The 27712-nt window shown below is 43.5% G+C and overlaps 1 protein-coding gene across 7 annotated transcripts in view; it reads right to left on the reverse strand.

Moving 5' to 3' along the window:
• Window positions 1-27712, reverse strand: part of FRMD4B (FERM domain containing 4B) — a 234606-nt gene that overhangs the window by 67010 nt on the left and 139884 nt on the right. For all 7 annotated transcript variants that reach the window (XR_014507531.1, XM_083424796.1, XM_083424795.1 and 4 more), the window contains 2 exons: window positions 13330-13386; window positions 12312-12334 (listed from right to left, as the gene is read on the reverse strand). Coding sequence is in view for 6 of the 7 variants with exons in the window: in XM_083424796.1 (XP_083280922.1) it covers window positions 12312-12334; window positions 13330-13386 (80 nt within the window). In the remaining variant the exon portion in view is untranslated. The remainder of the gene's footprint in view (window positions 1-12311; window positions 12335-13329; window positions 13387-27712) is intronic.

Here is a 27712-nt window from a genome sequence, read left to right on the forward strand (position 1 = left end):
TAACACTGGTTACGCATGAACTAAGGCGAAGGGACCACCCAAGAACAAAATGTTTGGCAAAGCCATGTTCCTACAGATCTCTCAGAATCCACAACTGATCTTGTTCAATAAAAGCCAAAACTATTCCTGCTATCTCTCTGCTGTTTCAGTTAACAGGAGACTGCTCTTTGTCATCCATCTCAGATTTCTTCACTATCAGCATGGAGGTGCCATAACCAGAAGAAAAAAATCAGCAATTACCACAAAACCAATATGTACCAACTATTATGGCAGAGTTGGTGCCCTCCAGTTGTCATTGGACTCCCACCTCCTATCAATTCCCATCAGGATGTTGGGAGTTGGGGTCCAACATAATCTGGAGGGCAACTTGTTGGCTACCCGTGCATTGTGGGGATGGGAAAGCATGCATGCCTAAAGGTTGGCCACAGCATCTTGAGTTGCAGCCTAGACTACTTCTTAAGGACCCTCTCTGCTTCCAATACAATCTGGCAATTCCAGTCTAGTCTGGGCTTGCGAGAGAGCAAGGGAACAAGTGTGCAGTTCACTTTTCATGCTCATTTTTCCCCTAAGGAGGCTGTACATATGCTGGATCAGGTCCACACTAGTGTTTACTACTTCCAAGCAGGATTGTTACATTTCTTTAGGACATATGGGAGTGCTTTTCCGTGCAGGCTTCCAAGCTCTGGGGAGCCTCTCTTACACCCCCCCCCCCCCCGCAGCCACCCAGTACATCAGTCATTGGCCAGACTGTGATAAAGATTGCTATTCCTCTTCAGGGTGGACATTTCTGCATTAGCAGAGCCTGCATGGTACTGGATAGCTCCTTTGTGTTCCAACTAAGATATCCAAGGCTTTACAGCCTGCCAATGATTCCAGAGGTTGTGCTGCTTTGTTTTGTTTTTTTAAAAAATAGCCGAGTCAGCTTTATGATGAGAAATGTGGCAAACAGGTGTTTCACCACAGCATGGCTCTGACTGCTTTTAGATTAGAGCAGCTGCTTTCTTTGAACAGCTTCCCAATTTTCCCCTCAATAACATGCATAAATCATGATCATTACAATCCTCTCAGTGAGTTTGCAATGAGATGCGGCTACAGACACTGAGCATTTGCACAGCACATCTGCAACTTGTAAAGCATGCTGCCAGAAGTAAAAGAAAAAAAACCAAAATACATATTCCTTCTGTCTGATGCGGAAGTTCGTGACTTTCAATTAAGCTGCAACATCAGTCTGCAGGGTATGCATATGTATTTATATAAACTGTTTCCTCTTACAAACTGTGTTTATCACTCAAATAATAAAACCCCCCTACACACACCAACCACCAAGAATTCATTACATAGTCTGTGTTATGCTACACCAGGCAACAGTTATCTTTGCAGCCTATGGGCTATAATGGAAACCCAACATGTCAGCTATTTAAAGAAAAAAATAGAAGCCCTCCTGGCAGCAATTTAATTAACTTCCAGGGAGCATGCACGGCTAGGTCTGAGCTCTGACAAAACATTACTACTGAAAATGGAATCTGAGATCATCTGTCAGAAAATAAAACTCTTAAAAACTGATAACCGCCTGCTTCTTATACAGCATAGTCCTAAGCATGCGGACTCAAAGCTATGTCCCACGCTGTTCAACTACACATATTCTACAACATGCAGAGACAGAGAGATCTCCACTGCTCACTGCAAATTAACTTGGAAATGACCAGAGTTCTTTTGTGGGTGGGGGACGAACACACAGAAAGAATCTCCCCAGCATTTCTTACTTCTGGGTGCAGCCTCCTGGGCAAATGGATGGAGTTGCAAATAGGATGAATGGCAGCAGGAAACAGAGGGTTGCTGTTTTGCACTGTGAACAATTCCAGTTCGGTCTGGGCTGGTGAGAGCTAAGGAACAAGTGTGCAGTTCACTTTTCATGCTCACAATTTCCTAATGAGGCCATACCTCTGTTGGATCAGGTGCACACCAGTGTTTACTACTACCAAGCAGGCATTTTTGCATTTCTTTAGGGCACATGTGAGCGGTTCTGGGCTGCTTCTCCATGCAGCCTGCCATGCCTTGCGGATCCCTTTCCACTTTGTCCACTGCTGTCCCCCTTGATCAAACATCAGGTGGGTGGTAGGGGGGAAACCGCTGTACTGGGAAAGACGGGGAGTTATTTTGGCTGTATTAAAATCACCGAGAAGTGGCTGCTTGAACATGCCCCCCAGTGCCCCTAATATAGCCAGCATCGTTGTCTCTGAGTACCTAGCTCACCCAGTGCTAGCAGCCAACGTTTGAAGGGGTCACTAATTCCCTACCCCTGCCACACAGCAACTGAAACTATCAGGATCCTTGAGGGGGTAAGCAAAAGTTGATATGTTTTCATTCATATGGAGATGTGTTCATCTACTGCCTGCCTGTTTTTGGTGGTCGTGATGAGGGCCATTTGCATTTGATGTAGCCCTGTTGTTTCTCCTTGGGAATATCATTGTACTCCGCTGTTTCCCAAAGATCTGCAGGAAAGACACTACAACCCTTGGCAGCCATTTCTGGATATTCCACACTCTGTCCCTTCACATATGCAACGGGGAAGGGAGAAGGCAGAGAGAGAACCAGCTGTCTCATCTCTTATGTTTGTACACACACACAAACAAACATTAGACAGCAAAGTAATTCTAATCATAAGCACTTTGTGTGCGAAGTATCCAAACAATGTTTAACTAAGGAATAAGTGTTTTTCTCTGCTTTGGCAACAGAACAGACATGAGCAGCATCAATGATGTCCTCTTTTTATGTTAAGACAGGGCAGGGATCATAGCTCAATGGTAGGGTATCCGCTTTGCATGCAGAAGATGTCAAGTTCAGAGCACAGCTATAAAGATCAGCCCCAGGGAGCAGGAGCAGTAAGGAACCCTGCTTGAGACCTTGGAGAACCCATCAATCAAAACGTACAAACAATACCAGGCTAGACAGACAAAAGGTCTGACTCAATATTAAGGCAGAATCACGTGTTCAACATTTTGCTTGCCTTGCATGCATACCTCTGGTGTGACAAAGTTTCATTTTGCTGGATCTCGTAGATAAAAGTCTTCTGAATGACACTTGCTTAACTGACAGGGTTTATAGGTATAATAATAATAATAATAATAATAATAATAATAATAATATTTATTTATACCCCGCCCTCCCCAGCCAAGGCCGGGATCAGAGCAGCTTACAAGCAATAATAAAAACAAGTTAAATGATTACAACTTAAAAACAAAATTAAAAAATACAACATTAAAATATTGAAACATTAAAATATTAAAATGTAGCCTCATCACAGAGGGAGAAGGAAAAGAAAAAAGAAAGAGAGGGAGGGAATCAAATTGGCTCCAAGCCAAAGGCCAGCGGAACAACTCTGTCTTACAGGCCCTGCGGAAAGAAATCAGATCCTGCAGGGCCATGGTCTCGTGAGGCAGAGCGTTTCACCAGACCGGAGCCAGAGTTGAAAAGGCCCTGGCTCTGGTTGAAGGCAATCTAACTTCCTTAGGGCCCGGGACCACAAGGGTGTTGCTATTTATGCACCTTGAGGCTCTCCGTGGGGCATACAGGGAGAGGCGGTCCCATAGGTATGAGTGTCCTAAGCCGTGAAGGGCTTTAAAGGTCAAAAGCAGCACCTTAAATCTGACCCTGTACTCCACCGGGAGCCAGTGCAGCGTGAAAAGCACTGGGTGAATATGCTCCCATGGCAGAGACCCCGTGAGGAGTCTCGCTGCAGTATTCTGCACCCGCTGGAGTTTCTGGGACAGCTTCAAGGGCAGCCCCGCGTAGAGCGAATTACAGTAGTCAAGCCTGGAGATGACTGTCGCATGGATCACTGTGGCCAGGTCGGGGTGGGAAAGGTAAGTGACCAACTGCTTGATGCGGCGAAGGTGGAAAAATGTCGCCTTGGCTGCTGCTGTAACTTGCGCCTCCATGGAAAGGGAGGCATCAAGGATTACACCCAAACACTTATCAGAAGGCAATGGCACTAATTGGGCCCCTGCAAGAGAAGGGAGTTGGTCCCTCATCCCCATGCCATCCCAACCCAGCCATAGGACCTCTGTCTTCGAAGGATTTAGTTTCAGTCGGCTCCCACGAAACCATCCAGCCACAGCTTCCAAGCATCTGGTCAGTGTGTTCGGGGCTGAGTCGGTGTGGCCATCCATCAGCAGATAGAGCTGAGGGTCATCAGCATATTGGTGACAGCCCAGCCCAAAGCTTCGGATAATCTGGGCAAGGGGGCGCATAAAGATGTTAAAAAGCATTGGGGAGAGGATTGCGCCCTGCGGCACTCCACACACCAAGGAGTGGCGCGACGACATTTCACTCCCTATTGCCACCCTCTGTCCCCGACCAGAGATAAAAGAGTACAGCCAGTTACGGGCTATGCCCTGTATCCCCACGTCTGTGAGGCGGTGGTCCAGAAGATCATGATCAACCATGTCAAAGGCTGCTGACAAATCTAAAAGGATCACCAGTCCTGACCCGCCTTGATCCAGCTGTCTACGGAGATCGTCTGTTAGGGCAACCAGAGCCATCTCGGTCCCAAAACCAGGACGGAAAGCGGACTGAAATGGATCTAAAGCCGATGTTTCCTCCAGAAACCTACCAAGCTGTTCAGCAACCGCTCTCTCAATTACCTTACCCAGATATGGAAGATTTGAAACTGGGCGGTAATTGGATAGGTCTAAGGGATCTAATGAAGTTTTCTTTAAGAGTGGACATACCACTGCTTCCTTCAGTTCCCCTGGGAAGTCCCCGTTGTCAAGGGACAAATTGATAATTTCAACCAGGGGGGTCCGCGCAACATCTGGGCACTCCCTAATCAGCCAAGACGGGCACGGATCAAGGAGGCAGGTGGTGGGCCTACTAACTTGGAGGAATCTATCCACATCAGCAGGGAGTATTTGATTGAAATGGTCCAACACTGGACCTGAAGTCAGTCGAGGGGCCTCCAGTTCAGTCACTGTATCTAAATTGGCAGGGAGGTCACAGCGGAGCAACAGGACTTTCTCCGCAAAAAAGCTCGCGAATGCCTCACAGCTGTGGGTTGAATTTGTGCTTAAATTTGGTTGTCCTCCTAAGGACGTTATTGATCTAATTATTCTAAAAAGTTGTGCCGGGCGAGAGCTAGCGGATGCAATGGAAGCTTCCAATTAAGATTTCTTAGCAGCTTTCATAGCCATCTCATAGGCTTTCATAAGCATCCTATAAGATGTTCTTGAGGCTCCGTCACGAGTCCGTTGCCATACTCGCTCTAGCCATTTGAGATCCCGCTTCATTTTCTGGAGCTCCTCAGTAAACCAAGGGGCCCGGTTTTGACCGGGTCGAAGAGGGCGCTTAGGCGCGATCTCATCAATGGCTGCCAAGAGTCGGTTATTCCAGTCCTCAACAAGGTCATCTAATGAGTCGCCAGGAGGAGCAGGGTCCCGCAAGGCTTGTCGGAATCTATCAGGATCCATCAGTTTTCGCGGACGAGCCCAAATAGGTTCGCCACCCGAGCAGGGGAGGAGCGGGAAGTCAATCTTGGCTTTCAGAGCGTAGTGATCAGACCATGGCACTTCCACAGAGGGGAGCATGATCACATCTATGCCAGCCCCAAAGATCAGATCCAGCGTGTGGCCTGCTTGATGAGTGGGGCCCAAAACAAACTGGGAGAGCCCTAGTGTTGCCATGGAAGTCACTAGGTCCAGAGCCCGAGAGGAGGGAGTGGCATCGGCATGGACGTTGAAGTCTCCCAAAACCAGTAGGCTTGGGAACTCCAAGGCCCAGCCTGCCACCACCTCCAGCAGGTCTGACAGGGTGGCTGCCGGTGTGCTGGGTGGTCGGTACACCAGCCAGACAGCCAAGCTCTCCTTGGTGCCCCACACGAGACCAACACATTCAATGCCAGAGATCGCTGGTGATGGCAGGGCTCTGAAAGAGCAATCCTCCCGGATTAACAACGCTACTCCCCCCCCCCCCAATACAGAATCAGCATGGGCAAATGGACTTGGCGATCACAAGGGATTTCACTCTTTTTGCAATTCAGTCAAATCACGATGGAAGCATTGGTAATCCAGACATCCAGGAAATGTGCGCTGCACTGAATTGCAAAATATGACCTCTCATACATAATCTGGCTGCTGCTGCTGTTTCTTTGAGAAAACATCCGTATACCACACATTCTACAATAAATTTCCCAAAATGCTTTCAGATCACCAAAAACAAACCCAAAAAACCACAACGTGATAAAACAATCACAACAATGATAAAACAGCATGTTCAGTAGCATTAAAACATTTAAAAGGTTTAGGCTGCAACCCTAACTCCTCTGATGTTGGTGGTGATTTTTGCAAGCACACCCCAGCCTGCGCTCCCAGCAGGGGCCGGTATCAACAACCTTTGGGCTCCACTGCCTAGAAATACTGCTCTGAATAAACTTTGCCTTAAATTCATGGCACATTTGCATTATGTTAAAGAAAGACATTTGTTTGGCAGCACCTTGAGACTAACTCTTTAGAAGCTTCTTATTGTAAAATATTCATGTTTATGTTTATTTTATTTATTTGCAGAGATTTCTGAACTGCCAACATGAATACAATTTTTTTTAAAAAAAAAATACCGCGGCAGTGAACTACATCATATAAACAATGAAATTACATTCATAAAAAAGACGTACAAAATACATCACAAATCAGTAGACCGAGTTAATACATCAATACAGCTGGATTACCCATTTTCATGGTAATTACTTTAAGCTCATTTTATGTTGTGGCAAGTCACATGCAAATATATATGCTCTGCTTTGCACGAAAAGGCTGGAGGGGATAGAATGGGCCCCCCTTGCACTGTGACTTAGCTCCCCCACAAACCCTTTGGAAGATGTCTGTTGCTGAGGTCCAGCCCATGATTCCCACCCCTCTTTACCTACAATTCTACAGGTCTCTTTTTATTGTTAATTATGGTCTATTAAGAAAGCCCAGCTCTCTTACACTGACACCAGCCATAAATGTTCTATAAACATAAGCACACCTGGGGATCTTCCACTTCTGAGTTCCCCTGGCAAAATTCCCCTGGCATACATTCAAGCGGTTCTGCATCTTCCAAATCTGCCACTCTGGTGCCAGATTTCTCTAGCTTTAACCTACTAAAGAGCTTTCAAGTAAGGAACCATTGAGCTCTCAGTATTGAAAACAAACATTGCCTTCCCTTCTCGCACATTGATGCTGCCTCTTCCCTTGGGCACAGTCTGTCTCATTAGCAGCATATACACTATTCCTGTTGATACAATCACACCGTCTGGTTGTCCGGGTATGACCCAGGCTTCTGAAAATGAAAAATGTGGCACTTTCCAATCAACAGCTGTAGTTTGCAGATGAAAACAAAGCGGCGGGGAGGAGGGAGACTTCCAATGCAACAACACTTTCCTGAACTGTAACCAGACCAAAGAAAAATAAAACTTCCATGCTTTTGCCTCCAGCGCTTATGCCATAACAAGGTGCCAAAAGACTGCTTGTTATTTAAAAATATGTTCACCAGAAATGATACTCATCTGTACTCCACATCTTCAGCTGAACAGATCATACCTAGCAGAAACCCTGGAGAGTGGATAACAGAATACAGCGGTACCTTGGTTTAAGAACAGCTTAGTTTATTAACAACTTGGCTTAAGAAACCTGGAAGTAGGTGTTTTGGTTTGTGAACCTTGCCTTGGAAGCAGAACATGTTCCGCTTCCTGTTGAGTGTGTTCCATTTGTAAATTGAGTCCCCCACTGCTATGGGAACGCCTTGGTTTAAGAATGCTTTGGTTTAAGAACGGACTTCCGGAATGGATTATGTTTGTAAACCAAGGTACCACTGTATACAACAGCAGACTACATGAGCCAGTGGCAAGACTGAGCTGGAAGCAGGGTTAGTATTGTTAGGCGTGCCAGAATTTTCTAAGCAGTGAGAATTGGAACGTGGTGGTTGCGGCATTTTCCAGCCTCTGTGTTTATTTGCTATACAGATTGAGAACAGATGAGGCTCACTGCTTAGCATTCCAATGACACCCCCAAATCTTCTGCTTGCACATCAGGTTTGCTAGGGGAGCAGCCAGCACTTTCAGAGCTCAAGAAACCCCCACTTCTTGGCTGCTTCAAACTGCTGCTGCTTCTTCTTCACACACTGCTGCCTATCCCCAGCTGAGGGACTTCATTCATATATTGGCTGGCTATGGATAAGGACAGACAATAAGATACATCAGCCAGAAGGAAATCAGCCAGGCAAATCTGGTTGGGTTGGGCTACTTTAGCAGTTTCTTCTTGCAATTACAATGTCGCTGGGTCAGAAGGGCCAGCGACTATGAACACAAAACTGTTGGGGATGGGCATGTTTTTGTAAAAACACACATACATACACAGAAAGATAAATTAACACCGGCTTCAGAATGCTTATTCCTCCCTCCTATTGCTCAGCCATCCTACATTTGACATTTAGCCTGCAATCACACACTGATTTACCCATTGATCTGAATAGGGCTTATATCAGGGGCAAAATGAAAAGCTGAAACTGATTTCTTTCAAGTGTTGCACTGTGAGTCAAAATCTTGGAAGGCTTAAAATATTTAACACATGGTTTGCAACAGGCAGCTCCTTCTTTCTGAGTCCAGGTCTGATATCTGGCACTTCAAAACATTTGCTCCCCCCACCTGTTTTCTGACAACTGTCCCCACATTTTCGTCAGTCACGAAATAAATGCAGTTATTCTTTACTGGACCATCCTGATGCTATGCTGAAATCCGCAATGTGATAACAGTCTGGAGACAACCAGTAAGGAGGAAGGGATGTAATAATTAGGTTGGAGTGTTCAATCAATTAATCAGTTAGAATAAATTGGTTAAGCTTGCAAACCTAAACACGCTAGAGATTTAACCTCACTGGGCGCAGTGTGACTTTCTATTGAGTAAATAAAAAATAAGGATTTGGTTGTGCTGTGCAACTGCAGTTCTGTGCATGGTTACCTGGGAGTATGTCTCATTGAACAATCCTAGGTAGGCACATTCTGTGAAGCTCTTTGCATTGGCGAAATGCAAATTTACTAAGAACACCTTGTCATTTGCTCTAAAACCAAGAGGCTCAAATAGAACATTTCTTTTCTCTCACCCCTCAGAATTTTAACAAATCAGTTTAATTGTTGCTATTCCGTCCTGAGACTTCTCTAAAGAAAACAACTTTCACTTGCAGAAAGTGAAAATCTGCCTGTCTAATAACAACAGCTAAAACCACAACTATTTTCCCCTTCCCATTTCAATAAGGCTCCGATTTCTAAAAGCACAGTCCTCTGCGTGTCCGCTCAGAATAAGGTTAACGGGGCTTACTAGCAAATTAATATGCATGTTTGGATTGCAATTTGAGATCCTTTGGCAATTTTGCCATTGTATTTTCAACTTCATTTCTACAATACAGGAGAATTAGAAGCACACTCTACAGCTACTGGTTTACCTTTTGTAAACCGCTTTGAGGGTTTGTTTTTATTTTTTACAGTCAAGCTGTGCATAAATTTCATGAAATAAATAAATACCGAAATAATCTTTAAAATCAGTGGAGGTACCGAGTTGGTGGGTGTTAACTATTATCTGTTTATTACTTTTGAATTCTCACTTTCCCCCAAGCATTCCCTTCCCACCCAGTTAACAAAAGCAAGCCTTAGACCTGCTTAGCAAGAGAGATCAAAGCTGCACCAGACACATTTGTACTGATTTCTGGGTCTATGTTTATTGAACTTCAAATTAATGTATCATCACACATTTATTTTGAACTGAAAGAACTGCTGTAGCACACACACTTTGCAGCATATGTGCAGCATATGAGTTGGCTTATTCGTTTATTTATTTATTGGAAGGGAAGTTGGGCTGTTTAGAAACAAATGAAAACTGTGATTCTTTGCATTCCAGTCAGAAACCAAAAGTCATGCCTAAGTGCTCTGAGGGCGGGTTGGGGCATACTTCACATTTGATCGCCCATGTTGCCCACACCTGCTGTTTCAACATGGTATGCTAGCAATCTAACTTCTCTCGGCAGCCTGACACATGGCAGTGACCTTGCTTTAACTCTGGATGCTTCCTGAATGTACATGATTGTCCCAAGGCGACACTAAACAGCTGGCCAGGCTTGACATCGCCAACCTCACTGCATACAGAGGAAGCAAAAGCAATTTGCCTGGCCAGAGCTCTGTCTTCAACTCAGAATTCCCACAGCAAGGCTAGTGAACGTAGGGAGTGCACTGGCCTCAAGAAACTTGCAGAGTTATTTCTTCTCTCTACCTTCTGCGGGGAGATGAGATTATCAGTAAACTGCTAGCCAAGAAGGTTGCATGCTACCTCCACTGAATACCTGTCGCCTCTGAGTCCCGGTTGTCGGGAACTGCAAGTGAGGAGAGTCTCGCCCAACTCACAACATGCATGTAGCATTCAGCATGATGGCATTCTCAACACACTGCAAATCCTTCCATGGATTAAATCAGATTACTGCTAAGCATTCTGATCTGGGATTAATTGGTTAATCTTACCAATTAAAAAAACCTATGGCTTTCAGTTAAATTTGCAAGACTCACCAACCAACCAACCTTGCATTCTGTTACAAAATACCCAGCTACTGCTCAGTCAAAGCACTTGCGGGTGGAGGATGTTTTGGCACCAGCTGACAACTGCAAGTTGCACAGGGACTGTGCTGATCCCTGCTAGCCCAAAGAACAGACCAGCTGATTGACAGTGCTAGTACGGCTAGTGCAGTTTGTATTGTGATAAGGGGTATTCATTGAATAAACACCCGTACAACTTTGAGGACCTATTATCTTACAGGGTTTTTTCTTTTTCTTTTGTACATTCTGCCCTGTAAATAATTATAATAACTATGCCAAGGGCATATGCCAACTATGCCAACTATACAACTCCCATGATCAGCTCCAGCCAGCATAGGCTGGGACTGGCAAAGGGAAGTAGCAAAACCTTTCTCCTGAATCAACTGTGAATCACCAGGGACAGATTTGCCAGTATAATGGTACCTCGGGTTACATACACTTCAGGTTACATACGCTTCAGGTTATAGACTCTGCTAACCCAGAAATAGTACCTCGGGTTAAGAACCTTGCTTTAGGATGAGGACAGAAATCGTGCTCTGGTGGCGTGGCAGCAGCAGGAGGCCCCATCAGCTAAAGCGGTGCTTCAGGTTAAGAACAGTTTAAAGTTAAGAACGGACCTCCGGAACGAATTAAGTACTTAACCCGAGGTACCACTGTACTGCATTTGAGGGCACTGCTGTGGAAAAGGGGCACAGCCTGACACACCATCTAAGCAAGCATGCACAGAGACAGTGTAGTCGTCCCACCCTCACCCCCCAGGACACGTATGCGCGCGTACACACACACACACACACACACAGCAAGGATATCTTAAGTCTAATATACAGACCCTACTTCTGCCATCTGTAAACAAGAAATCTTTCCTTTGCAGGAAGGCAGGCATGTAGTAAAACATTAACGTGATGAAAGCTGACCTTTTGAATTTGTTTGTTCAGTGAGCCACTACTAATTAAAGTCCCTCTCTCCTCCAGCTCAGACACAATTTCCTTTTCATTTGTTTTAATTCCCACCCACTCCACCCCTCCTCTTTCCTCCTTCTGCCTTGCAATTCCATCCAAAAAGGCTGGGTTTGGCAGGTAGGAAGAGGCACAATGGCCAGGGCTGCCCGATTTATGCACCAGTAAGTAGAAAGCTAAGCCCTACACAAGCTCCAAGTCTCTCTCACCGGCCACAATGCAGCTTGTCAGGTCAAGAGCATGACGGGTGAGGCCCCTGTGGGGCAGCTGCCGAGGAAAAACTTTGTACACTGATCTCCAAAAGCAAGCAACTGACAAGCTTCATCTTTCTGGGTACGCATCAGGGCTATTCACAAGCAGGGTCATTAGGAACTCTGGACTTCTTTAAAAATGAGCAACAATATGGAGCAACTTGTCTGCAGAGGACCCCCCCCCGCACAAAATGCTGCCATTGTTTATGCAAGTTTTGCCTTATTAAAGATTAGCTAATGCAAGCAAGTAGGCTATGGCGCTTTGAAAGACACTGCCCCAGTTCACACTCCATTCACAAAAGAATCACATCCCCAACCCAGTGTGAACGGCTGAGTCCAGCCTCTGGCTGCTGCAGTGATTCATTCTTCTTCAGTTACTACACATGCTTTCCTTTCTCTTCCCCACATTTGCAGTTGGTGAATGATTGCTTAAAGTAATGCAGACTGAACAAAACATAGTCATTCTATATTCTAATATTGAAAAGGGAAATGTAATTACCTGGAGTAGTCCCCTTTAGCTTCCTACAATTGAGAAAAGTAATGATGTTAAAACACTAAATTTTTTTGCAGTGGATCTCAATCCTAAATTAAGACATCACATCACTGAAAACTTTTTTTAAAAGAAAACCCACACCCACACCCTAAACTCGTATTTTAAGCCAAGCCTTGACCACTCAGGCAAGTCTAAAGGACATCACTGGTTTTACAGGGTTTTGCTCTTTTCAAAGAAACAGAGAGCCCATCCTTGCTCAGCTACAGCCAACCACAAACTGAAATTACAGGGATGGCCAGCCCTTGTGAACAGTCTGGCAAGGTTCATTCAAAACAGCACAAAAGTTCAAAAAGTCAAAGCCATCATCAGCTTGCTGCTGAATTTTGTCAATGAAAATCCAAGTCTCTTGCTAAGAAAAAAGCAGAAGAGACATGAAAATATGAACAACGACAAAATCGTATGTGGCAAGGAAGATTGCTAACTGGAAACCAACAGTGCCCTTGATTGGGATCTACAGAACACTGTTCTAAAAATAAAATGACATTGCATTTTGAGCTTTTCTTTTTGAAGTGCAACTGGTAAGAGAGGTTTAAAAATTTACAGAAATGCTTAACATTGTTGTACCATATCATACACTTTACCAAGTGTCCAACATATAATTTTTTTTGCGGGGGGGGGGGGGCAATAATTATGCTAGAAATGTGATGCTAGTTCAATCATTCTGTGCAACTCCACATCTAAAAACACATACTCATACTCCTACACCCCAAATATCCCCAAATGTTTACGTCTATTCTAACATCTCTGTTTGCTTTTAGCACAATGGCAGTTTTGAAGCATTTGTATCACAAATGCACATTTATTTGGTTTTTTGCTGGGGTTAAGAGAGAAATAGACATGCCTATGCAATATAACAAATACATGAAAAACTGCTGTCAAAATTTTGGAACTAAAGGCTTTTGAGACCATGCATGTAAAATTAATAACAGCAACAGGCATGCAGAGAGTTTGAGAAAAATCTTACCTGTAAAATCAAAGCAGCTAACCTGAAGACTGTCTCACTTTCCACCTCAATCTGCCCCTGTTTAAATAAAGAGGAAAATATTAAGGAGACATAGCCTAAAACTGCAGCAATGGGATGCCCCCCAGGGCTACACCGAATCTGTTAGCCTGTCACTACTCAGCACCACTGGTTTTCCTTCCATTGCAGATCATACCATTACAGCAAGAAGGGGTGGGTGTAATTTGAGCTGTAAAGTTGGGCAACTTCATAGCAGTTAACATGGACAAGCAGGAAAATGATTCTGAAAACGGAGGTGCAGAAGGCAAGAGAAAGCTGAGATGTGGGTTGCCTGAAATCTTTGATGAATCATACCTCCCCCCCTTACAAATTTAGCACGTTTGAACCCTGCAGATTTCCCGAGGTCTGTTGGCTGCACATTGACTGAATGTTATGCAAATATATCCAGCACACTTACAGTGTGCACAGTTATTTAGAGGTAAACCCCATGATGCCCAATGGTCTAAACATATATAAAACTGCACTTTATCCTTTTTACAGCAAGGTTTGGGAACTTGAACTATCTTGTTTCAACACACACACAAAAAAACAACTTGTGAATGTAGGCTACTGTATTCAGACGTTTCTAAAGATAAAACACCCTTGTTTTGATCGCAAATGCATTGTTATCGTTTCAATAACGTTTTTGAACATGCAAAAAGGCTTTCCAAAGACCCTAAACTTTTCATGCCTTGAAAAACAGCCCTGCTGGGTAGGTTGCTAGTCTCATCTGTTACGCAAATGCAGAATTGAAGCTAAGAGGCAACACACTGCAGCGGCTGCCACGTCTTTCCATTATTCAAAAAGCCAGTAAACTTCAGATCCTGGCTAAGGATTCCCCCCCCCCGCCCCCGCTGCTTTTCTCTTCTTTCACTGCCACCCAACGGATAAGAAACTGGTTGCCAGGCACTTCCACAGGAATAAATAAGCTAGTGCAGTGCACCCCCCTCCATGGACCACTTAGAAATTGCTGAGGGTGTTGGTGGACTACTTAATGATTTTTCTGCCTGTTGCAGCATTTGTAATGTGCTGTGATAGGTGCTGTGTGATTTGTAATTATATTTTTGCCGCTTCTTTTATTTCTTATACAGTAGTACCTTGGGTTACATACGCTTCAGGTTACAGACTCCGCTAACCCAGAAATAGTACCTCGGGTTAAGAACTTTGCTTCAGGATGAGAACAGAAATCGTGCTCTGGCGGCGTGGCGGCAACAGGAGGCCCCATTAGCTAAAGTGGTGCTTCAGGTTAAGAAAAGTTTCAGGTTAAGAACGGACCTCCGGAACGAATTAAGTACATAACCAGAGGTACCACTGTATTGTATTTTATTGTATTACAATTTTCTGTATCAAGACACCTGAGTCTTTTGGCTCTTCTCATTGCAGATTCTTCTTAAATCAATGAGATCAGACTTCTAAATAGAGTGATGAAGTGTTAAAGTTCTCAGGTCGCAATCTCATTCAATTTTCATTCAGTCCTAGGTGGGCTGCTGCGAGGAGTTTAAAACTGGGTCCAATTAGAGCACTCCTTTGCAGTACCCCCCCCCCTTCTTCTCAGTTTGTTAAAACAACTGAGATGTTTGGGGGTCCACGAAATTAAAGGTGGTGGGAGAAATTTGTGGTTTTATGAGTTTGTAGTTTTTAGGGTTAAAAGCCCATTAAAAGTCCTTTAAAATCCTTGGAAAATCCTTAAAGGTCCTTAAAAAATCCTTGGAATAAGTTTATCACGCGGAGTCAATGAGAAACTGGGTGGGAGTGCCTTAAAGCCCGGGAGGGAATGTCTGAGAGCCTTCGTTAAAACTTCATTAAGTCCCGGCACCGAGGAGGATAAGATAAGATGTTCAAAAGCACAACAAAGTAGTGAAAGGAAATAAAATCCAAAAGAAGGAGAGGAGCCAGCAACAAAGGCATTTAGTTAAAAGATTTCTTTGAGCTCCGATAAGAGCGTCTTACCTCGGCGCCATCTTTTTTCCTCTCCCAGGCAAAGTGCACCTCATCAGCAGTTGCCCGTTTTTATTATCAGAAAGGCAATCAATTTATTCCTGCGGCCAATCAGATATTCCAAGCAAAAGTGCAATCCCAGATATTCTATGGAATCCCGCTATGGGTCCAAGCATATAATAGTGATTTAAAAAAGATTCACTCCAGCTTTTTGAGACGTATTCTTGGTCTCCCAGCTGCGATTAAATATGAAACAATGTGTGCAGAAATAGGCATACACACAATGGAATATTGGGCCTGGTCCACCTCAATAAAGTACTGGTTACGCTGCCATTTTCGCTGCCCTCCATCAAGTCTGCTCGCAGATTTGCTCAAAGACTCCTACAAATCAAGATGGTATCAGTACCTCGAAAAAAAGATTGAATCTTTAGGCATCGAGCTGGAGCCCCTGTACAATTCTAATGAGCAATACATTTTCCATAATATCCTAACTAGACTAAAGGATGTCGAGAGGCAAAATATTATGGCAGCTGTAAACAAAATTTGCTCTCCCATATTCTATGGTTTAAATATCTTAGCTGGCAGAGCCAATTACGTCACTAAATTAATAATCCCAGCCCAACGTAGGGCTTTTATGCTGGCCCGTTTGAATGTTTTTCCCTCAGCATTTGTCAGGGGAAGATATCAAAACATTCCCAGAAACAAGAGATTCTGCAGATGTTCTATGAATGTCCCGGACACCGTAGAGCATATTCTCTTTCATTGCCCATTGTACCGTACGCTCCGTCAACGCGTGCTGTCCCCTCTTTTGGGTGGTCTGGAACCCCAGCAAGGTGAATGTGTGGGATTCTGCCTATCCGACGTTGACCAAAGGGTAACGGCGGGGGTAGCCGAGTTTTTGGTAGCAGTTCTCCAAGGAGCAGGTTAACAAGGAAAACCACTGACTCTATATGCATATATATATATATGTATGTAGCCAACTGCTGCCTTTTTATATATATTTCAAGGCTTTTATATCTTATTTTCTCTTTTATGGTTTTATTTGTATAATGCCTAATAAAGGTTTGATAAGTAGTATTACAATTTTAATTTCATAGAATTCCTATCTCTATATCCTCTGTATAGAGTCTATGTTGGATTTGTTTCTTAACCAAAAAACAATACACTCCTATACAATTGAATCAGCAGTTGCTGTATTTTCTTCTTCTTGCATTCATTATGAACATTTCTCTCTCCCCCCCCCCCCGCTTCAAATGGGCAGTCCTCTTTTTTCTTCTTTTCTCTTTGTAAAAGAGCCACTTGTAACCTTATGAGACACACTCTCGTTACTTTTTTCTAATTAGTCAAATGCTTAAAGATTGTTTCAAGAATGAAGATGGGTGCGGGAAAGAAGTGATGTCACAGTCATCAGCCAATCTATGCTGTGCACTGCTGTCTTCTCTTGGCATCCAGTAGAACCAGTTCTCCCTGAGCAAAACCCTGAAACAGGAATAGCAGCTATATCTGATTCAGAATGGTAAGTGTATTTTCAGAGAGCATATAGCATAGAAAATGAAATATTCAGAATACTGGGAACTGATAGAAATGAAAAGACCTTGAAACAGTTGAACTGTGCTATCCAGCCCTTTGGCTAATTAAACAATCTATGGTCTTTTAAACTGTGGCAGGAGAAATTGGTTTGTTTGTTACTATGTTGTGTACTTTTATATTGCCAAATGCCCTGTGATCTGGTACATAAATTTAATACATCAGAATAATAAAATATCAATGCACATAGAACTACTGGCCTAGTTCTCATTGAGGTGGAAAATCTATACCTGAGCTGTCCTGCTTCAAGCTGCAGGTGAGGTTGCACATGACTGACTGTTCATTGAAAGAAAGAAAAGGGGGAAAAAAACCTTGCATGAGTGATACCTTCAACAAGATCAAAATTGAAGGGACTAGCAAATAAATGGCACACCCTGCTTTTAACACTTAGAAAGAAAAGAGTTAAGAGAATGATTGTAAAACACTTGGGTGAATATGAATATTCTTGTTGTAGAACAGTCTTTCCAAACCTTCTGCCCTTCAGATATTTTGGACTACAATTCCCATCATCCCCAACCACTGACTATGCTGGCTGGGGCCAATAGGAGTTATAGTCCAAAACATCTCGAGGGCACCAGGTTGGGAAATGATGCTTTAGAAAAAGGACTTAGCTGCAGAGACACCATGAGCAGAATTTAGCTCATTCAATGGTCTGGCCGGCAGAAGGAGTGATAAATTTTCACTGATTCTACCTGAAGCCCCACAAACCATGCTATAGACAGTTGCGGGGCGGGGGGGGGGGGGGCTCTAGAAATTAGCAAGCTGAAGGAGGGAAATGAGCAAATCAAATCAAAATCAAATATCTTTAATACGGTCAATGACCAGCAAGCAATTTATAAAATAAAATAAAATATGGCAATATAAGTACTATTGTACTACAGATAACAGTGGAGATATGGCCAGATCAAAAAAATTGGAACTTATGTTTATGACCAGGTTTCGACTTTTAAGGTTTTAAGGATTCAATTCAAATGTCACTACTGTTTATTATCGTTCCTTCGATGTTTGCAATTTGAACTCCGTTGCTGTCATCATTGCTCGCCTTATTCTTGTTGCAATGTAACAGTACTTCGCCACAGGCCTGTTGATTTCGGGGTCTTTGTCAGCTAAGAGGTGTCTGATATAGGTGTCATCTGTGCTGCGAGGTATTTTCCTCAGAATCGGCAAAAAAAATGTCTCTCCCTCCCCACTCCTTCCAGCAGTGGAAGTCTCCACTGGTTCATATCCTTCTGTGAATGGAGGGCTCCATCCTGTTTACAGGAGATGCAAAGTCATTGCAGGAACCTTCTATTTTGGTCTGGGTGGTCCAAAATAAGCTCTAGTGGAGGGGTCACCCGTCTTGGAATGGGAAGTACGCAGGAGATAGGTCTACTCACATAATCCAAACATCCTAGTTTCAATTTTAAGTACAGTGGTACCTCAGGTTACATACGCTTCAGGTTACATACACTTCAGGTTACAGACTTCGCTAACCCAGAAATAGTACCTCAGGTTAAGAACTTTGCTTCAGGATGAGAACAGAAATCGTGCTTCGGCGGCGGCACAGCAGCAGGAGGCGCCATTAGCTAAAGTGGTGGTTCAGGTTAAGAACAGTTTCAGGTTAAGAACGGACCTCCGGAACGAATTAAGTACTTAACCCGAGGTACCACTATATGTCTAGAAACAACAGTAGTTGGGGAAGCCCTTTTATCTCGCTACATTCAATATGCATATGAAAACCTGGTTTAGCTAATCTACATTAATAGTTAGTTTATATTAGTGAAGATTGGGCTGCCAACAACTTTGTCTGGATTTTCACTTTTGGGAATATGGAAACCCTAATGAAGGACACTTGCCAGTGGGAGAATGATGTGGGGAATGCAAAGGAGCACAGCTGTACAACACAGGCAGTGTGATGATGTCTTCTGCAAGTGTGCTAAGATAAATGACAGGCTCTCCTTGCTCAGACAAGTGACTGACGTGATATTAAGACTTTCAGGGTTTACTATTGTTTGTGGCATATTAACAAAGAAATTAGAGCTCATCTCACTTTATTGGCTGAGGGAGCCGGTGTGCAGCTTCCAGGTCATGTAGCCAGCATGACTAAGCCGCTTCTGGCAAACCAGAGCAGCGCACGGAAACGCTGCTTACCTTCCCACCGGAGCGGTACCTATTTATCTACTTGCACTTTGACGTGCTTTCAAACTGCTAGGTTGGCAGGAGTAGGGACCGAGCAACGGGAGCTCACCCCGTCGCGGGGATTCAAACCGTCAACCTTCTGATCAGCAAGTCCTAGGCTCTGTGGTTTAACCCACAGTGCCACCCGCGTCCCAAGATGACCTACTACTGCACTTTAAAATTTACCTCTACACCACTGCAGTGGGAATTGCTTAACCCTATACGGAACATAAATCCAGTGTAGGAGAGACAGTGTCTGTTTTTCACATTGCAGAACTGCACTAATGAGAACATTCACAGTCATAAAATGCTTCACCTTTTGTACAACAATTAGGGCCACTTGAGGCCCCGTCCTGAATTGAACCTGGCAGTCCAGCTGATAAGCATCCCTGGGGACAGCTGACAAGAAGACACAACTTTATAAAATAAAATAGCTGCACGGTTAGTTATGCGGTACTCTGACATATGGCTACCCCCTAAGGATCATGTAGTTTGATGGCATCAATCCAAGCAGACATAAAATTTTAAACTCATAGACACTTGGTAAGGGCTCCATGGGAATCTGTGGATATCAATGCATAATGTGACACTTATCATAATCCTGCATTCAGAAAGTGGTTCGATTTACATAAAAAAGGAGGCATATGTTTGGAGAAGCACAATTTTTAAGAGCCAAGAAGTCTATCCTCAAGTTTTTCTCTATACAGGTAAGGATAATATTAAGTAATTATTAATTCCACGGTTGTACATTTCCCAGTACAGTATATATAGGTTCGCAATGCTGGTGTATCATATTTAGAGATAAAATATTTATGCTTTGTGACACCTGCTATAGTTTGGGTGGGTGTGCTGTTTTTCAAGCTTCGCACCTTCTCCTGCAACCAGAATCGTTGTACTGTTTTTGCTTCTGCACTTTCTCTAATCTTCCAGGCTGACTTGTTTAAGGTGCACGTACCAACCTAGGGCTTGCTGATCAGAAGGTCGGCAGTTCGAATTCCCGCGATGGAGTGAGCTCCTGTTGCTCGGCCCATAGCTGTCAACTTTTCCCTTTTCTTGTGAGGAATCCTATTCGAAATAAGGGAATTTCCCTTAAAAAATGGGAAACGTTGACAGCTATGGCTCAGTCCCTGCTCCTGCCAACCTAGCAGTACGAAAGCATGTCAAAGCGCAAGTAGATAAATAGGTACCATTCCGGCGTGAAGGTAAATGGCATTTCCGTGCGCTGCTCTGGTTCACCAGAAGCGGCTTAGTCATGCTGGCCACATGACCCGGAAGCTGTACGCCAGCTCCCTTGGCCAGTAAAGCGAGATGAGCGCTGTAACCCCAGAGTCATCTGCGACTGGACCTAACTGTCAGGGGTCCCTTTACCTTTACCTTTTACCAGCAATCTCTCACACCATTATTTACCTTGTATTGCTTTCCCCTTTCAATTTTTGCATGGTAACGTGTCTGTCTCTCTCTCTGTGTGTACACACAGACAGTATACACACTGTGTGTGTGTATAGACACAGATGTACTAAGATCACAAATCCCTCTGTGCTGCAAAACAAAGTGAGATCTAATATGAGTTGTATGTATTTTATCTATTGTATTCTGCCATGTTGGGGCTGATCAGAATTGGAATCCAACAACATCTGGAGAGCAGCAGGTTCCCCAAAAGAGATACCTGTGTAGAAAATTGGCACATGTAAAAATCACTGGAAACAAGTTACTTTCCACATGGAATGCTTTCATGGTGTCTACATTCCTGTGTAAAAAATAAAGAAATCAGTTTGGCTCTCCTTCACCTCAAACATAAGTGCAAAGAGTCCACTTGCACCAAAAGAGGTAGGGTGTGTGTGTGTGTGTGTTTACACACACCTCCCCCCAAAAGAAGACAGCATTTCTATAGATTAATATCCTTGTCTTGATTTAATATTTTGCTTCTAGACAGTGATTTTAAATTTGTGTGCCCCAGCCAAACAATCTCTAAAAGTGTTCAGTGCTCCTTTGCTAGAGCCTTTCCCCTCATTTCTACCTGGGCTGAAAACATAAGCCCATATTAAAGATTCAAAGTGTAAGTTTGACAGTTCAGCACGCAGCAGCCTTATGAAAAATTCAGTGGATGACAGACGAGAAGTCCCAATGCTGTATTTACCTCAAAACATGACTTTTCACAGAGAAATAAATGAATAAAATATCAAGTGCCATCTTAAGTTTCATACTTTGGAACAGGATATTCTTTTGGGTCCAAGAAGGGAAAAGATTTTTTTTTAAAGATAATAACAAAACCTACAAAGTTAGATATGTTTTCAGAAAGTTTCTCAATTTGAACATGCTTATTCCTCCTATTAAAACCTTCACAATCATTTCAGACAGAGGGAAGATAAACTGGCCAAAGCGTCATGAGAAAGTTTACTGTATTTTTGGTCCTACTGAAGTACCAATCGCCTCAAGGTTTTTGTTGACACAGATAAACATGTATTGACATATGTCAATACGAGTTGATCTCATATGAGTGATGGTGGACAAGGTGGCATTTTGAATTTTGTAACTAGCTCCTTTCTTGTCCAACTGAGGTAATTACAGGGTGGTGGCAAGTTTGGAAATCAAACTAGTGTTTTAAACCTGGAACAACTTCAATTTTCAAAAACAAACCTAACATAAAAACAGTAATTTGATATCGCTATAATTACACAGATGGCTTAAAGAGTATATATGCAAGCAAGTTGGCGGGGCTGATGTGCAGGATGAGTCTCAAAAGACTAGATACATTTCTGAATTACTCAAAATGGGAAGGGAGGACATAGCTGGATATAATCCAGGTAAAGAAATCAGGGTTTTATAAGATGCAGATGTAAAGAAGTTCAAACAGAACTTTTTGAAAGAGAATTGAAAGAGCCATGCCTTTTAGTCTGATACTGTGTTGGCCAATCCTTTTAACATGAATAACTAAATTAAGACTACATGGAAATGACAACTGCAGAGGTGGTTTTTGTTGTTTTGGTTTCTGGGGTTTCTTTTGCATACAGAACATCTTAGGCCTGGAAATTACTTTGGGTGACATTTCTTATACATTTTAAATAAGCTGCTGGCTGCATATACATTAAATAGTCTGCCTCGTGGCTGTTTCTAATTACCCATAGGGAATAGGGGTGAAAAGACCCTTCTTATGGCTGCATTTTTAAAGTAGGTCTAAAGATCTACCTCCTCTATTGCCTGTCCTCCCACTTGGTGTTGCATTTGTTTTATGCTTACGTTTTGTATTATTATTATTATGCTCAACAACTAACCAAAGAACAACCTTCAGTGCTAATATTATCCATTGGACTTTATATTCTGGTGAAAAGAATCTCACTTTTGCTGTTGCTGTTGATGTGCAAGGTCAACTCTGGAAGGTTTGGTGAACTTTGGAGTTAATGAGGCCTTAAAGGCTCATCGTTAGAAGTTTAGTCAAATAAATAAGGTCAATGAGCTCTAATTAGGCATTAAATAGAATTAAGAACGAGGTTGCCTTTCAACCATAGTGTTCATTTTATTGCACACGGTGGTAGTTTCATCACTGAGTAAATTATTTCTTGCAATGTTCAAACTATTTGCAGCCTAGGTTTTGGTTTAGGATTGGTAATGAGGGAAAGCAGGGTTAAAGCCATGAGACTGGCAGAAATACAGCAGGATATGCTTTTTCTACATGGAGGTTCAATTATGGGAAAAGCATCACCCATTCACATTTTGTCTGTTGGACATTTTAGTATGTGTGTGGCCACTGATTTATTTTTTGGGCTCTCCGCCCAATCTGCAAAACAGAAAAAACTAATTGGTGTATGATGTAGCTCAAATTCCTTGAGAATTCTGTCCTGTTTTGTGAGTGGGTCAGATGGCCCAATCCACATACAGTGTACTGGTCCCGGAAAAACCTGTTAGCACCCCTTGGTAGAGAGGCCAGATCTTGCAGAACCAAGCATGACTTAAACCACTTCGTAAATATGCCCACTTTCCCAATATCATTCTGAAAACAGAAATGTATAGAAGTAGAGCATAAATCTTCACAGTATAGTCGTACCTTGGATCCCGAATGCCTTGTGAGTCGAATGTTTTGGCTCCTGAACGCCGCAAACCCGGAAGTGAGTGTTCCGGTTTGCGAATGTTCTTTGGAACCCGAATATCCAACGTGGTTTCTGAATGTTTTGGAAGTCGAACCGACTTCTGGAACGGATTCCGTTTGACTTCTGAGGTACCACTGTAGTTAGAAACCTGGCCACAAGTTCATGCTCAAAATGTGTGATAGCACACGTCACCTCCCTGAAGACTAGATATCATTCTTTTTTCCATCTCTTGTTAAAAACATGCTTTTAAAGATCTGCTGTGACTGGGGTCCTTATGGAGCATCTGAATTACAACACAACTCTAACCACATCTACTCAGAAGTAAGTGTTTGAATTAAATGGGGTTTACTTCCTGGGTGAGTGGGTTTAGAATCTTTTTACTGAAATGCTGGTAAAAGGAGCTTTACTGTACTGTGATCTAGAAAGGAATTTGGACCCTTTACCCAGAACAGCTGCAAGCTTATCAGCATTTTGGGGTTGACCTTTTCTACAAGGAGTTAACCTTACAACACCCTTCAAGTAGTTCAGTTGAGACCTCTGACTTCACCCACTGAACTTCACATCTGAGCAGGAATTTGAGCCTAGATTGGCCGTAGGCAACTCTGACACTTGAGTCCAACATGGTGCGCTTCAGGGATCATGGGCTACAACATACATTCCTGATCACTGGCTACACTGGCTGCAGCTTATGCAAGAGTTACTGTGGCTCACAACATCTGGAGGGTACCAAGTTGGCTTGTTGTTGTTGTTTAGTCGTTCAGTCGTGTCCGACTCTTCGTGACCCCATGGACCAGACCACGCCAGACACTCCTGTCTTCCACTGCCACCCGCAGTTTGGTCAGACTCATGTTTGTAGCTTCGAGAACACTGACTAACCATCTCGTCCTCTGTCGTCCCCTTCTCCTTGTGCCCGACATCTTTCCCAACATCAGGGTCTTTTCCAGAGAGTCTTCTCTTCTCATGAGGTGGCCAAAGTATTGGAGCCTCAGCTTCAGGATCTGTCCTTCCAGTGAGCACTCAGGGCTGATTTCCATAAGAATGGATGCGTTTGATCTTCTTGCAGTCCATGGGACTCTCAAGAGTCTCCTCCAGCACCAGTTGGCTACCTGTGGTCAACTCACGGCACACCATTTCCCCCCTCCCCAGGTGTGCTCTTATTTTTGAGTGATTAATAAAATATTATTGTACAGAAATAAAGGAACACAACTTAAAAAGCTTTTGATCTAAAGTCCTAGTTGCAAGGTACCTCAAAAAGGCAGGCTTTATGAAATGCTAAAAAAAATCAAGTCAATTGCAGCCTCAAAGACTTCAAAACTAGCAGTTACGTGAGCATAGGGAAGAACTGTACCTTTCCTCTAGTCATAAACTTGGTTTTCTTCCCTAAGGCTGGTGTCATTCAGAGAAGACTATGGGCTGTCTGAGTAGCCTCAAGAAATCCAAAGCCCAAGTAACAATATGCAATTACACGTGACTGTTTGGGTGTTGGGAAGAGGAAAGTGGGTAGAAAAAGAAAAAGGGGAGGGAGGGAGGAGAAAGTGGTAATTACCAGGGTGTGGGCACCCTGGTCAGCTAATTAAAGTTGAAGAATCCACAGTACAAGTCTATGCCATTATCAAATGAAATAAGGAGCATCAGACACATAAAAAAATCACGGTGTTGAGAAAAGGTAGCAAACGTTTAGTCACCATCTGGATTCTGACGTTCAGTCAAACCATCATTAAGACTAACCACAGTTTTGCCTGGATATTACCGTATTTTTCGCCCTATAGGACGCACCCGCCCATAGGACGCACCTAGATTGGGGGGGGGGGGATAAAGGGAAAAAAATTATTCCCCCCCCCGGCGCGGGGGTTGGGGCGGGGGAAGCCAGAACGGGACCCAGAGCCATGCCGAAGCTGCGCCTCTCCCGCTGTCCCCCGAATTTGCAGGGCTAGCAACGGGGAGGAGCAGGCTTCTCCCCCCCGCCAGCCTTCTAACCAAGTCAGGCTTCTTCCCTCCCCCCCCCCCCCAGTTTGTGGGGCTGGCGGTGGGGCTCTCCTGAAGCCTGGAGAGCGAGAGGGGTTGGTGCGCACCGACCCCTCTCGCTCTCCAGGCTTCAGTGAAAGCCTGCATTCGCCCCATAGGACGCACACACATTTCCCCTTCATTTTTGGAGGGGAAAAAGTGCATCCTATAGGGCGAAAAATACGGTATTAATCATCATTATTATTACGACTACTACATTGATTACCCGCTATTCACCAGCTAGTCCCAGGGCAGTTTACAACAATTTAAAATTCAATATTAAAAACAAATTACAGTCACGGAAATACGGTGTGTTCCGAAAAAACACACACCTCAGGTGTCAAAGGTGAGGGCAAAGAGGTGTGTGCTGTAAAAAGATGTGGGGAGAGAATTCCAGGGTAGGGGCTGTGACAAAGAATGCCCTCTCCCAGGTCACATGTCCTTTAATCTTCAAAAGTGGTGGAGCTATCAAGAGGGCCCCCTCTGCTGATCTTAACACCTAAGAGGATGTGTAAGGATGGAGGCGGAATTTGGAGCCTACCGGTAAGTCCTTCAGCTTGAGTGCCTTAAATTAGGCCAGGAAATGAGCTGGCAGCCAGTCCAGCTGTTTCAGAAAAGGAGTGATATGAATTCTAAAGTGAACCCCAGCCATTCATTCATCTGGCTGCTGTACTTGGAACCAGTTGAAGCTTTTTGAGTCATCTTCAAAGGCGGCATCATGTAGAGTACATTGCAATAACCCTATCTGGAAGTTAACCTGGTTAGCTGGAAACAGAAACAAACGTGTAACTTTCTCTATGGTCACCATACATGCATCAGACATTTAAAGCACTCATTCAATTTGAAGAGTCGTGGCTTCCTACCCAAAAGTCATGGGAAATATATTTTGTTAAGGGAGGTGAGTTGTTAAGAGACCCTTAACAAACTACAGCCCCAAGCATTCATTCATTGGGGGGGGGGTGTCCCTGACTCCCAGTACGTTTCCAAGCGCAATTCAAAGTGTTCGTTTAAAGCCCTAAACGGCCTTGGCCCAGTATACCTGAATGAGTGTCTCCACCACCATCGGTCAGCTCAGACACTGAGGTCCTCCTCCAAGGGTCTTCTGCTGGTTCCCTCACTGCGAGAAGTCAAGTTACAGGGAACCAGACAGAGGGCCTTCTCGGTAGTGGCGCCCTCCCTGTGGAATGCCCTCCCATCAGATGTCAAGGAAATAAACAACTATCTGACTTTTAGAAGACATCTGAAGGCAGCCCTATTTAGGGAAGTTTTTAATGTTTTATTGTGTTTGTAATAATCTGTTGGGAGCCACACAGAGTGGCTGGGGCAACCCAGTGGCAACCCAGTCAGATAGGCGGCGTATTAATTATTATTATTATTATTATTATTATTATGCTTTTAATGTATGTTGTGCTGGAGGAGGAAATGGAAACGTGAGAACATAAACCCAAGGCTTGTTTACATAATGCTTAACTATGGTTTAGGAAACAGCCAGACAACAAAGTATCTTGTAGCATCTTAAAAGGAAATAGGTTTATTGTGGTATAAGCTTTCATAGTCAAAAAACCACTTTGTCAGATGCATTAAGTGTCACCCACAGTTCATTGATACATTTACATAGTACATATATGTGCATGAATATGAACACCCAAGAGAGAGGAAAATGTAAATAGTGCCGCAGCGTGGTCAATGTCTATACAGTGGTACTTCGGGTTAAGTACTTTATTCGTTCCAGAAGTCCGTTCTTAACCTGAAACTGTTCTTAACCTGAAGAACTACTTTAGCTAATGGGGCCTCCTGCTGCTGCCGCCACGCTGCCGGAACACGATTTCTGTTCTCATCCTAAAGCAAAGTTCTTAAACTGAAGCACTATTTCTGGGTTAGTGGAGTCTGTAACCTGAAGCGTATGTAAGCTGAAGCGTATGTAACCTGAGGTACCACTGTATATATTTCGCTTCTCTCTTTTCCTGTGCACTTTTTCAACATTAACTTTGAAGTTACTTTCAGTTATTTTTATCAGGCTTTCATAAATGAGAAATATAGTTAAGACATGTATTTAAATTGTTCTCATATGCAACTGAATAATGTTCATATAGTGTCTTCTATGGACTTTCTCAAATGAAAGGAAGCCAGACACGTTTGTGGTTAAGAGGTACTCTAGATGCTGAAGGAGTGGCAACTGAACATAATCTTCTGTGATATGTTGAAGAGCAGATTTGAAGACTAAACTAGGCCAGGAAATGAAGGGCGGCTACTCACCTGAAAAGGAGGCCACCAGCCAACCATGAATAATTAGTAAGGAACAAAATAATGCCTTCACAGAGACTACAGGGGATATGCTTAATCCTTTGCCTTTTACACAGACATAAGTAGGCCTTCAACAGACTCCTACTAGGAATCCTTTGTGATCACAAGCACTCCTTTTTGTGAAATGACTGAAGTGTTAAGAGCAACTGGGCTCTAAAACCACCTCCCTAGAAAACAAATGTGCAAAGTTGGTGGGATAACCAAATACAGAAAAAAATGAAGAAGAAAAAAGTTAAGTGCTAGCCTTCTTTTCTAAACACACAATTCTGAAC

Source organism: Podarcis tiliguerta (genome assembly GCF_965153285.1).
Source record: "Podarcis tiliguerta genome assembly, chromosome: 2".
Taxonomy (NCBI): domain Eukaryota; kingdom Metazoa; phylum Chordata; class Lepidosauria; order Squamata; family Lacertidae; genus Podarcis; species Podarcis tiliguerta.